Source organism: Pleurodeles waltl, chromosome 2_2, assembly GCF_031143425.1.
Source record: "Pleurodeles waltl isolate 20211129_DDA chromosome 2_2, aPleWal1.hap1.20221129, whole genome shotgun sequence".
In the NCBI taxonomy this organism is placed as follows: Eukaryota; Metazoa; Chordata; class Amphibia; order Caudata; family Salamandridae; genus Pleurodeles; species Pleurodeles waltl.
Genome location: NC_090439.1, coordinates 176,511,399 through 176,525,629, shown reverse-complemented (window position 1 = coordinate 176,525,629; position 14,231 = coordinate 176,511,399). Strand labels below are relative to the sequence as shown.

Sequence of the window (14,231 nt, the reverse complement as noted above, 5' to 3'; positions counted from 1 at the left end):
ATGCTTAATTGGTAGTAGGCTTTCGAGCCTATACAGCTTGGAGTAAGACAACATGCATAAAGAGGATGATGTGGTCAAAATACTCATTTGCCTAATAATTCTGCACTCCCTGTATATTTGAATTTAATTCTAGAAGTTTATTATACATTTAGGTTTTATTTGAAGTAATTGGTTTATGTTAAAATTGTTTTTATTAGCTATTTCTTGATAATTTTGTAGTCTATATTGTGATAATTAATATTTTTGACATGTTATATGTTTATTTATAGGTGGCTATATTCTGTTTCCAATATTTTTGTTATCAAAATATGTGAAAATATGTGTTTTTGGCAACGATATTTGTGTGCTCAGTATTGATTTTTATAGTTATGTATACTGAGTTGAGAGTTTTGTTGTCAATATTTAGTTTATATCTGTTGTTTTCCGGTTCTGAGTGCAGCTTGGCAAGAGATTTTAAATGCCAAGTTGGTATGGGCGTGCAAACTGCTCATACAGGCTCTGCAGTGGCAGACCTGACATATGTTTAAGGGCTAGTTGATTGAGTGGCACAAGCAGTACTGCAGTCCAACCAGTAGCATTTAATTTACAGGCCCTGGGCACATGTAGTGCACTTTACTGGGGATTTATAAGTAAATTAAATATGCTGATTGTGGACCTACCAATCTAACCATGTTTAGGGGATGGAACACATGCCCTTTAGCACTGGTCAGCAGGGGCAAAGTCATCAGATTCCTAAGGCCAACGAAAATAAATCAGCAAAAAGATCAGGGAAACAGGCAAAAAGTTTAGGAAAAGACCACCGTAAGGCTGTCAGGTCTAACATTATGCCTGATAAATGGACCAAATATTAGCTTGGAACACAAATGTTTACCAGTCAGTGGTGTATGAATGCCGATCTCACACAGTTTCAAAGCTAGTTCATTACAGTGTTGAGTTTCCTCCTGGACTTTTCAACTGCCCCATTCTCTTTGGATCCCTTGCATTTGAATTGCGGTATCAGCTCACAACAGTGTTGCTGGGGAGTGCTGTCATACTGACTACGGTTGTTAGGCTCCTCCTCAGAACTGCCAATAGCTGCTCCAGCGAAGTGTTTTGAAGATGCTGCCCCTCCCCCCTTCGCACACCTCCACCCCAAAGCGTATCATTAGCACTTCAGACCAGCAATGAAGAATGTTGTAAGCCCTGTTCCCATCTTATTCAAAGTCTTCCAAACCATTGTATGTGGATGTTTGACAGCCACACATAAGTATAGCGGTATACACAAAATGTAAACACACAAAATGTAAACAATAATAAATGAAAAATTCCAATTCAAATATCCGATTTTTTTTTATGTAGTTTCTTTAATATGCATGCCAATTTGCTTTTGTATTTTCATCATTCATGTTCACTCCACATTTATGATATTCTACAGAAAATTCAATGGCCAACAGGATCCATCCTCCAACAGTTCCAGAATGTGATATATTTTATTAGGACCCTCACCTTCCAGTTATCGGACCACCTCTTTGCACACCATGCTGTGCATAGTATTGCCCGCAGCATCAGTGAAAAACTTCACCTTTTTTGATGAGATGCATGGTTCTGTCCTTATCACGGTACCATTGAATTCTGTCAGGATTGTACCCTGCATTTGCTGTTCTTTGCAGACCTCCTTAGTAAATTTCAAGTAAGTAGTGTCTCTTAGTTTCCGCCACGACAGACAGATATTTTTAGTAGTACATTGTTTGGGCCTCGAATGCCATTCAGGACTTGAACATTTACTAGTTGTTGATGTTAGCCCTTGAGATAAAGCTCTTGATAAACACCAGGAGGTTGCGAAGAGGCATTAGAAACATTTTGACATGCAACCTGGCAGAAAGGTGCGTAAACACGCATGAATAACTCGTGACCAGGTGGTAAACAAATAATTTGTTCCAATGTTACATCTTGGTCTTAGCTTCGTCCTGTTCGAGAATTTTACTGAACTATAAATAAGAGTTCAGTTAGTAATGAGCAATAAGGAAGTGCAGATGAGACAGTTGTCTTAAAAAATCTTTATTGACTGTATTTGTTGATATTGTGAAGAAATATAGTCCTACATAGCTGGGAGAAACAATGTGTTGCTATAAAATAAAATTCTATGCACTAATAATAGAGTTAAACGTGATCTGCTAGTGCATACTAGTGGGTTCTGGGTCAAGAATCACCATTTTATCAGAGCGCTTTATCGTTCATCCTTGTGATGTGAAGATTGACTAGTGATAGGAAGGGGTTGATTTGATTGGAAAGCACAGTTTATGTTAAATGTGAGGGCATTGATGTCCTGGAATGGCAACATCCAGGGGATTTCCGGTTAGTGTTAAAACCAGGGACCAGTGAATAGGTGAAGGGCCAGAGAGTAAAGGCCAGATGATTATCTGCAGTCTTAAGGAAACATCTCATTGTTTTGTGATGGACTAGGGAAGTTGTGCTGTTCAAGTATGTCATGAAGGGAAAGAAGGGTCTAATTCCATTCAAATATCTATTGTGTAATATTCGTTTGGTGTGAGATGTGAAACATCAGCTATGCAGAACAATAGTGATGATAGAACCCATGAAACCTACTTTTTTGTTTCCTTTGATGCTAGCTGAAACAAAAAAATCTTTAAAATATTTAATGCATTGATTTGAAAATTATGAATGGCACATTTTGGGAGAACTTGCGCGCATACCTTTGTTTTGATTTGTTGTTTGCATAGCATAACATTAAAAGGAGTTGGACAACAGTAGATCTAGCTCACAATTAAAAATTGGAGGTCTGCATTGACCAAGAGAAATCTTTTTCTTTGTCATTTGTCGCCAAAATATTATTTGGAAAGTAGATCAGAACGTAAAGAGGTACAAATATGTCTACATTATTGCTGTAGCATCAAACACCGTAAACATTTCTTCTACTTTGTATCTAATGTCCCTGATCGGTAGACCCTGGAGTAAATTAACTGTTGATTTATTCCTTTTCATTTAATCTTGTGTTGTTTAAGCATGCATTGTAATTGTGGATTGTTATTCCAGTTGGTTGATGTAAAGGTTGTTGCTGAACCAGAAACAATTTGCAGACAGGGGTTTGCTTAGGGATAGGTCTTCTTGTTATCTCTCTTCAGACATTAGATCCTCTTTACATTGGAGTTAACATGGGATAGTATCTTTGTACCTGCCCCAAGAAAAAGGACCGGTTGAACGAAAACATCAGTCTTCTGATTTAAAAAAAAAAATGTTTTCACTCTGAGCTGTTCCTGCTTCACCACTGATTGTGATTTAGAAAAAATATATATATAATCAAACGTTTACACAAAATGCATTTGTTTTGTCATGGAAATAAAAAAGGTTCCTACAGGCTGGTGATTTTAAACCCTGTCGAATTGTTTTGCAAATTCATTAACTAAAAAAAAATGAAATAGATTCTTTGTATCACAAATATCACGTTGTATAGGTTAATTCAAATCTTATTTCACATACATGTCAGTCAATATTATATAACAGTTAACTAATCAGACGGCTAAAGTCATTTGCCCCAAACTGTTTCACTGTTCACCCAGCAAGATACAAATACTGGAAGAGCTTCTCGAGGCTCATCCTCTTAGAAGTTGATTCCTTTATCCCTCAACCTGAAAGCTATTTCTTTAGCTTCAGAAAACTACCCTAGACTCACTTTTTCGGACAGGATTCTGGCCAGTTGTAATTTAGGATTACCTTTTTCACAAATATTGTGTAGAAGTATGTTTTTTTTTTTATGATGCTGTGCAGTGAGGTTTTGGAGGATTGGTTCACAATAAAGACATACAGTACCAAATTATTCTCTGACAGAAAAGTCTGAGTGATGGAGCCCACAGGAGACCAGATCCGGACACGTGAGTTAGGATTGCTCACAAGCGAATAGAGTATCAAGCCACCAAAGATATCTGATCAAAGAAACTAGCAGGGGATTCTCCGATCAATACTACTTTTTTAAAGTTCTGGGGGCCGGCCTGTGTGCTTTTATCTTAACGGGGTGAAAAGAGTTGCCAGGACAGTTGGTGAGGAATTTTATGCAGAGCCATGTTGAAGGTTAATTAACATCTGTTCCTGGGATTCCTTTATGCATGCTCAGAGTTCTGATGTCAGGAGGCACTATAACATGGATTATAAATGAGATCACTGCATGTTTTATAAAATTTGGTTTTGCTCTATGTGGAGTGGTGTTGGGGCCTGAGAATGATGGACAACCATTCAAAGCCATGTGGCCTTACAGGAGAGCTCCATGGCTGCCTTCATAAGGCCATCATCCTAAGGAGAGACAAAACCTGTTTGCACTGATAGTTAGGACCTCATTACCAGGCTGGCGGTGACAAGACTGCCTGCCTCTCGGTGGCGGTCCAACTGCCACATTATAAGTTTGGCAGGCAGACCCATCAACAGACCGCCGCCTCCACCAGGATCGATGATCCCAATAGGGTGATGGCAGTCCTGGTTGTAATCAGCCAGGGCGGCGCTGAGCTCAGCACCTCCCTGCTGATTACAACCTTATTCTCTGCCAGCCTTTTCATAGTAGTTTCCCCACCATGAAAATGCTGGCAGAGAAAAAGTGCAGGAGGCCATAGGGGGCCCCTGCACTGCCCATGCCCACGGCCTGGTCAGTGCAGTGGCCCCCTGCCCAGCACCACCAGAATGCACACTGCTGGTCAGCCCCCTGTATGATACGAGATAGCACTCAGCTCCTTTAAGGGAGCCAACTGCTATTTCATAGCACTGTTCCTGCCGGTCTGACTTACGGGAACGCTCTATTTCAAGGTTTCCGACGGTCATTCCAGTCAGGCCAGTGCAAATCTTGTAATAGGGGCCTGGGGGTATGCCACTGCCACATCTGTGGTGTCCTCCCAACGAGTTTGGCGGTCCTGCATTGGGACCGCCAAATTCGTAATGAGCCCCTTAGTGTCTCCTATATGACTTTTATAGTGTCACAGCTGTAAACCCATCTTTGTGCTTTCTGTAACTTCAGTGTTCAGATTGGTTTTAATGCATGCATGCTGCAACAGTGTATAAAAACAAACTGTAAAATATATTTTACTCCATATATTACGTCCTTTTGACAAAATTATGTTTCTTCTAATTATCTATTGCAGACATTTATATTTTTTACAACTGAAGAGTGATATTCTCGAGGGAAGGTAAGGAAAATGTATTGTTATAGATTTTTTCAATTATGAGATCAAAGTATAGTTTGTTGGGATGATGGTATCTTAAAGGATTACAAAGTATTATTGTATCAGTCATTCAGAAATATTTTCATAAATGTTTTCTTGCTGCCCAGGATACTAATTTCCTCAGTTGTCGTTTGTAGAACCTTTGCTTTGCCAATCTTCTTGAACTACAATGCCCTGTTCTCACCTGGGTCATTCAAACCACTAACTGAATTTGCTTTTTGTCCATCTGGCCTTCTGTTTTGCCGATGCCTTCCATAGATATATCACTGTGTTGGCTTTAAATATTTTTGGCACGTTTAAAGCGAAATGCTAGGCACTATTCACTTGCATGTTCTGTTTTTTTGCTGTGACCAACAAGTTAGTCAACATTCACAACAGATAAGTAAACCATTGCTTCGTAGGTGTCCACCTGTAATATATATATATATAGATTTGAACCTGTTAATGGATTCAAAAAATATCCATGAACATTCATGGAAAGCTATGTAAAACCTACTCTTGGTGCATATTCTTACTGTCACTGCTAACTTCTGCAAATTGTCCGAAGTGTGCACAATTAATGGAAATAACTATGGCGAAAGACGTGCTAGAACAAGTTCTTTCAGCATTTAGTGTCTCTAAGTGCAGGTGCAGGAATTAATGTGAAGCTGTCTAAGTAGGTTTGTGAATACCCACAAAATCAAGATTTTGTGGGTGTTCACCATCTTTTTAGTGGCCAGCCATATACCTCTCTCCTGGGCTTTGATATGATTCTGTCCGTTTTCTGATAAACCCTAAGTTTGTCACAGTGTGCCAAGGAAGATGTCTCTCTTGCAAACAACAGGGATAAAACCATGCTGCAACTGCAGGAAGCAGATGTTGGTCACAGACCATTCACAACGTGTGCCCATGGTTCTTGGGCTGTGGTCATGACTCAGAGATATGTGTTGAGGTGCTCCCTCATACACCCTAATGCAGTCCATAAGCGGGATGTGAAGATTTTATATTGCCAAGCATAAGAAGAGGTTGTGTTTGAAATTAAGCTTCTGCTCCAAGTCACGATGCTGGGTTCGGACACAAGGTCAGTCCTGGGCAAATCCTATTTCAGATGGAAGGGTCTAGTGCTGTGTATCTTAACTTGAGGTCCGTAGATCTCTGCATGTCAGCAGCACCTACTTAGGTGGTCCAAGATTACTTGTACAAGTAAGTAATATGAGCAGATTAATAATGCATATGCATATATGAAAGCAAAATTAAAAATGTGAAAATTCTCTGTAAATGTGAAGAAATTGGAAACTAAAAAGTAAATAAGTAAGTTGGTATCATGAGCTTCATGCGTGGGAGCAGAGCCAGTGCTGCAAACAGAATCTAGTGTGGAAGATTGGTGGCCCGAATTGTAGCACTGGTAGGCACTGACTAAAAGAGAGAATACATTAGATGCAAAAAAGACAAAATTATATTTTAGAGTCTAGCATATAGCTTCGAGTTTTATTTTAAAACTTAATATTGAAAAGCTTCAAACCTCCCATTAATTTCCATATTTGTGTTTTTTTAATTAAATAAAATATCTAATGATTTGTACATCTGTTTAATGTATACTAGACTCTGTATTTATGGCCATTGTTTTGAAGTTCAAATTGCTTAGGCTGGGTCCCTGATGTCAGGTAGAGATTAAGTGGGGGTCCACAGATGTCGAAAGGTAAAAAACTGTTGGTCTAGTGCCCTTTGACTCTGAGCCGGTTCTGCATTTGATCCTGGTGTGCCCTGTTTTCCCGTGATGTACTACTATAAGAAGATAGAGACCCTCTTTGGGTGTAACTCTGATGCAGTAAGGGCACACTTAATTTCCCTTACGACAATGACAATGAGAAAGAGAACATGTTTTTCCATCATTACACTGATGAAGGGCTGCCCTTAGACTTGCAAAAGGCCTTTGGGCTAAATACTTCACCAGAAACAGAGATGAATTCACCGTACTATTAGTATCAATGTTCCCAGGTGATGCAACAGCAGACTCAGCAAAGGTTGTGGGCAAAGGTTGTGGTGGTGGTGGTCGTGGTGGCGGTAGAGGCAGTTCCCTCAAGCAGGGACAGTAGTCCTCCCTTGCTGCAGTGGTTCCCAAGATGTTTTGACTTAGCCTTTCATGCCCATAATCACCTAATGGGGCTAGGATATAGTATTTTGCCCTGGCTGGAAATCTATTACTTCAGACCAATGGGCTTTAAAAATAGTTCAAAAGGGTACTCCTGTACCTTTCATTTCTTCGTCACCTCTTATTTCCTTCCCATATTCACTTCTGTCTCGATTTGGTGCATGCATGGCTGGTTGTCATGCCTTTATGACAACTACTTAAAATGTGTTGCAAAAAGAACAAACCTTGATTCTTTTGAAGAAGATACTTGCTCATGATTAAAATAACTGACAAATAGCTTATCACTGAGGAAGCGACAAAACTAAAGTTATAATGACAAAACTTGTTGAATTGCTATTGTCCTGTTTTGAAATTTAAATTATGTTGAGTAAAACAAAACAACTTTTTTGAACTTTGTCTAATATAAAACTGTCAAGCCATCAACAAAATAAATAAGAAATAACTTTTTGAAATATTGAATTAATTTGATTTTGGACCCCACTATGATCTTCTTCATATTCCCCTTATAGCAGACTGCTGGCCAAGGGTGCCATTGAATGCGTTTTGTACTTAAAGAGGGATGGGCTGTGATACTTCCAGGCCTGTGCTGGACATGAAACTCCTTTCTGAGAAATGACAAATTCAAAATGCTCATTCTGGCTCAGAGCCTCTCCGCTCTGGCACCAGCAGATCCGACAGTGTTCTTGGACTTGCAGGACACTTATTTTTATTTGAATGTCATTCTGCTGGCCACAGATGCTACCTGGGGCTCACAGTGCAACTGGAGACCTTCCAATTTGTTATACCTTCTTTGACATTACCACCACCTATCAGGTGTTCACAAAAATGAGGATGAGGGTCGCAGCTCATCTCTAGAGGTCGGGGGACACATGTACTCCCATTCTTCGACAGCTGGCTGATTAAGGCCAGCTATTGACAGTCAGTTACAGACAACCTCGTGAGAACGGCTGGGCCTTTGATCTCCTTGGGGTTTTCTATCAGTGAGCCAAAGTCCCACCTGAGCCCAGTGGAGAGGATTCCCTTTGTAGGGTCTATCCTGGACACTGTACCGTTCAATGCCTTTCCTCCATTGCAGCATTTAGAATATGATCTGGATATTATGGGCTCAATTCTGGGTCTCAGGCATGATGGTTCTGAGGATTCTTGAGCTCCTACCTTGTTGATCCTTGTTGTCCCGTATGCCAGATGGCACATGCATACCCTGCAGTGGAATCCAAGGTTTCATTGATTCCAGCAGCAAGGTTGCCTCGCCAACTGTGTCTAGATCTCTCAAGATACAGCTCAGGACCTCATGTGGTAGCAGACAAGTGCCATGTTGAGATTTGGCAGGCGTCTCTCCCTTACCCACCCGAATGTCACAGCTGTAACAAATACATCATTACAGGGTTGTGCATGCAGAGTGAGGTGGAGATTATGGGCTTCTGGTCTCCAGATGAACAGAGCAAAGTTGTCTCCACCACAATATTTTGGAGTCTTAGGTGATCTGTCTGACCCTGAAGGCCTTCATACTGATGTGCAAGGGAAGGCTGGTATAGGTCCTAACGCACAACATGACTGCAATGTGGTACTGCTGTGTGGTACTGCACGAAACAGGGTTTGATGAGGTCCTGGATCATGTGCCTACATATCTAGCGGTGGACGGGAAAGCAGAGTTTCTTTTTGGTAGCCAGCTAACATGGTCTATGAATGCCAGAGCCAACAAGGTGAGCAGATCACCATTTAATGATGTAAGCAGCCAGGTATTTAATGCAGGCATATATTCATTTGAAAACAGTATCATTGTATTACAAATACATGAACATGTGCATCTATTTAAACTACAGTAGGAAAGGCATTTCTCATATATATATATATATATATATATATATATATATATATATATATATATATATATATATATATATATATATATATATATATATATATATATATATATATGTATATTGTGTGTGTTAATCTGTAGAGCCATTGGTCTGACAAGTATTGATTAACAGCTGAAAGAATGACTCAATTCTGTATTTACTGTAGTTAAAAATGTATATTTACTGGGAAACGAAGGTTTCCTTCTGAGTAAAGACGTAAAATTGTCAGCATTAATTGTAATAATGGAGGTCATGAGTCCCATAAACACTTATGGTTGTATCTTAGCTGATATTATTTGTAAATATATACATAACTAATGACTTTATCATTGATGTTTTTGAAAATTAACAAATATTGTGTACTTTTATAAATATATTTTTCCTCTCTTAGGTTATCATGCCCCATTAATTCTGCTGTTGTCCTTGCATCATATGCTGTACAGTGTAAGTACTTTGGTAAAAGTGTTGTAATTGATACAAGCATGGTTGCAAATGTTATCAATGTCTTTTGGTATGTTTTAAGTATGTTTATATAGCATGACGTGCACATTTTAAAGCTGACAAATTAATGGTACATTTGGCCCGCTTCCTACTTCTTAGCTAATTATTATCTTGTTTTAGAAATCTCACCACTCCAGAGCAAGCTTGCAAAAGCCCAAAGTAGAAAGCCTCCTTTGTAGGCTGGGCACAGCAACAGATGTGCTAATTAAAAATCTTATTTTCTTAGTACAGCAGTTTTCTTTATCCTGTGAAATGCTTTATCTTGCAGTATATATATTTATTTTTCATTAATTAGCAGGGTTAAATCTGGCTCTTCATTAGACCCAGCCCTGACACACATTTTGTCCCAAAGACTGCAAGTCATACTTCCATCTCTATTTGAATTACTCAGCCTCTCACTTTACACTGGAGTTGTCTCAGAGAAGTGGAGCATGCACTAATTAAACCCCTGCTAAAAAAAAGTATTTCGATCCCACCGCTCAAGGGAACCATTGACCAATTTCCCTGCTGCCTGTTATTGGTAAGATCCTTGAAAAACGTTAACGAAACACTCTCAAAGTTCCTTGAAGAAAATCAGTGCCTGTACACTACTCAAATGGGTTTTCATGCTCAGCACATGCTCAGCACAGTATGGTAACAGTCCTCCTGGCAGTCACTGAGTAACTCAAAACTATGCTAGATTTGGACTTAAAGAAGCAGAAGTTGAGAATAATGTGCTTAAATAGATATCTCCTTTTTGAGGGACAGAACTTTTTTAATCTATGAAAGCTCATGTTCCTTGGATGCCCTTCTACTGAGGTATGGGGTCCCACAGGGTTTGGCTGTCATTCCCACAATGTCTATATGCACCCTCTGGCAGGCATTGTGCAGGAGTTTGGACTTTCATTAGTCTCATAGGCAGATGATACTCAGCTAGTTGTATCTGTTGCCCAGGACAGAAAGTTTCAACATCATCAGCTAGCCTCCTGCCTGGAAAAAAGTGACCACCTGGATGGAGAATTGCTGTGTACAATTGAAAGGAGAAAAAACTGAGCTAATGATTCTGGGGAACAGCCCTGTTCCCCATCCTGTGATCAGTTGACCACAGTGTGTCTGGAACCCTCCTTTCCCTACCTCCCTTATATGTGGCTGGATAAAGCTCTATCTATTGATAGGCAAGCAAAAAAGCTTGCAACCCCCTATGTCGGTGTTCTGAGGACCCTATGCAAAATTCTGGATCTCATCCCAGAGGCCTTTACAAGAATAGTAGTTCAATCTTGGATCTATCTCGGTTGGACTATGGCAACTCCCTCTATCTTGACTCCCCAAAATACATCATCAAAAAGTTGCTTGTGGTCCAAAATGCTGCCACCAGGACTCTTCTTAAAATCCTGAGATCAGCTTCAGTAAAAGAAGCCATGGGAATGCAACATTGGCTTCCCACTGGAACATTAATGAAACTTAAATCTCTATGTCTGGTTTACAAAGGACTCAACACTAAAGTCCCTCCCAAGATTAGGATGCTTCTTTCTCCCTACTGTCTGCCTAGACCTCTAAGGTCAGCTTCTAGCTGACTACTGAAGGTTCCTGGATTCTACAGGACTAGATTGGGAGGGGGGGAGGGTCATTTTCATATCCGATCTCAAAACTATGGAACTCCACACCAACTTGAAATGCCTTGACAATGAGCTTTGTTTAGAAAATTGCTTAAAGCTTGGCTCCTCCCACAATAAGTCTACCTGCATTGCTCCACGTTGCTCTGCTCTATTGCTCACCTTAGTGCTGGGAAGCCCTAGGGTAGCCATGCACTCTTCAAATACACAAAACATATACTTTTGAAACCAACATGTGAATAACTCCTTCATTTGAATTATTGTTTACTAATTGCTCATGATCTTTATTTAATTCGAATTAGAAGTGTGTTGCATACTGTATAGTAGGCAGGGGGAGAGAATTATCTTTCTCTGATTTATTAGATCTGTTGTGGCTTTTTCCTGCAGTTAGCCCACCAACAATTTAACACAATTTTTTCTCATAGATGGTACTGTATGTACTGTTGCTCTTCTTTTACTTTTTGCCGCTTAGTAGCTGTATATTAATGCCCAACTATAAATACTCTCACTTCAATACTCCATATTCGTCCTCCTATTTACTTATTGCACCATGTAATATTTTTCTCCCATGACTAGGATCGTTGGGATGATAATTGATTTCTGTAAACTAGTTATCTGCACTACTTGGTTTTAGGCAGGGAGTAATAATTTAGCAATGTACTGTTTTGGGATCTTATCTTCTTGAAGATTCTTTGGAGCTCATTCTTAACCACCTTAGTAGGCAGGGCTGAGGTTATTGTAAATGGTAGGTTTTTATATGGCGGAGAAAGGTATACCTTCCTCATCAATGCCTACATAAAGCTTTATGTTAGATTAGAGAAGCCAGTCGGTCATAAACCTTTATTAGTATTAAAAAATCCATAAATAGTCATAAAAATACAGGACAGCATATTATCACAATGCATTGTCATCAGAAATATTTACAAGTGTTGTGACAAAAAAGTTAATTAATCAACTTAAATACATATATAGGGATGATTATAACAACTCGTATTACTTCATCCTTCATTGGGTCAGAATGATCTCATAGATTATTATTTCACAAAGTGTATAATACACATTGAGTCATCATTCAGGCTCGTAAGATAAACCTTCTAAATGTTTATATGTTTTCCGTCATTTAATCGCAGCCTGGATAAATACAGAAACTGTGTAATATAGATCCTCAGTATCAAGCTTGGGTAAATATTTAAAAGTATCCTTATTATAAAAAAAATGTTGTGGCAAAAATCAAAGCTGTAAAATACTTGTTCTAATATCCTTTAAAATCTACAAAACAGGATAAAATGCAGGGTGGATTGTAAATATTTACTATCACATGGGCACTTCGGCAATTCATCATCCCATTCCTCCATTCTATGGAAGGCTACTATAAGTTACAAAGTGCCCAAGCGGAATCTAATAAGATAACATCTATCCTGAGTGTTTGACACTACTACCAAATAACTTTGAATACTTTGTTGCACATATCCAGAGCAGTATCTCAAAACCGATGGTTTGGATTTCTCTCTTCCCTCCTCGCAGGACTGTGGGCTAATGGGACTGTTGTCAATTCATTTTTACTCTAGCATAGGAAGCTTGCTGGATCTTCAGTACTAATATTTGCTTCCATCTCTTTAGCAAGACTTTTTACATATGCCAACAATGGTATTTTCTCTCCATATTCAAGAGCTAAGTAGTCTAATTATCTCCTTGGTGAAATGTGTGCCTAACTTACTCCAAATCTTAGAAAACATTAAAAAGGGGCTAATGTGAATAATGCCTTCTAAATAGGGCAATCCCAATTTGTTGTGAACCATATAAGAAGAAGTGGAATGCGGCACCGCCAAAAATCTACATAAGAAAAGATTCTCCTGTGTCTGTAATATTACACTTATGGCCCACAGTGGGGCCCATAAATCACAATGGATATACATTTGATCTAATACAATTGCAATATTTATCTTGTAAGCTTACTTTCAGTCTTGGCGGTAAATCTAAAGAGGGCTTCTGACGTTCTTAAAAATGTCAGTTTCCCTCTTTTCGCGTTGGGGTGCCTGATGCCCATTATTTTAGAAATATATACCCAAATACATAAGTTTAAAATTTCTGCCAATTCCTGATCTTTGGCAAAGTGGGTTCTCTTTTTTACTTTCCCTGACCCACACACCATGGTAACAGTTTTTGTTAGGTTGAATTTCAAGTCGCTGCAAACCATTTGCCGTTCTAGAGAGCAATACTGCATCAGCAGGGTATAGGAGGACAGGAGTCGATTACTCACCAGCCTTTGGGGCTTTAGCATTCACCTCCTGCAAGACGTATCCACCCTATCAATATAAAGTGAAACAAAAAAGGGACAAAAACACAACCTTGACAAATGCCTCAGGTAATTAGCAAACCTGCAGTACATTTCTTGTTCATCCCATACCCTCAGCGGATAGTCAGGCAATCATACAGCTGTGAAAGGAATTAAATGATATCTATCCGGGTGCTCATTTTTTCCAAAGTGCATCACAGTTTAGCATGATTTACCAAATTGAACACACTGCTTAGGTCTGCGAAGCACAGGTGGACCTAACCTTTCTTGACTAAGGTGTATTTATAATAAGCTTTAGGTTCATGCATTACTCCTAGGTACCAGCCTCGCTCCTGGACCCAAACTGCAATTAAGTGAGCAGCTGGTTGTCTTCTGCCCATGTCTCCAACCTGCTTACAAGCTTCTGCAAACATTTGCATCTAATCAAAGAGCATTCTGGGAGCATTAGACTTAGCCTCATATTGTTAAAGCTTTCAAGTGTGTGCACTTTTTTATTTTTTTTCTTACTGGAACCACTGTCAGTAGTGCAGTGTGACCTTAAAAGGTATATTTACAGCACTCATACTAATAATGAAGGCTTTTCGTTATTGAACCATAAATACAAGATCGAACAGGATTAACGTATGGACACACGTATTAGCTCAACTG

At 39.3% G+C, this 14,231-nt stretch overlaps 1 protein-coding gene across 4 annotated transcripts in view; it reads left to right on the top strand.

Moving 5' to 3' along the window:
- Window positions 1–14,231, top strand: part of PTPN3 (protein tyrosine phosphatase non-receptor type 3) — a 1,694,656-nt gene that overhangs the window by 712,549 nt on the left and 967,876 nt on the right. For all 4 annotated transcript variants that reach the window (XM_069219598.1, XM_069219596.1, XM_069219595.1 and 1 more), the window contains 2 exons: window positions 5,121–5,165; window positions 9,586–9,638. In XM_069219598.1, the coding sequence (XP_069075699.1) occupies window positions 5,121–5,165; window positions 9,586–9,638 (98 nt within the window). The remainder of the gene's footprint in view (window positions 1–5,120; window positions 5,166–9,585; window positions 9,639–14,231) is intronic.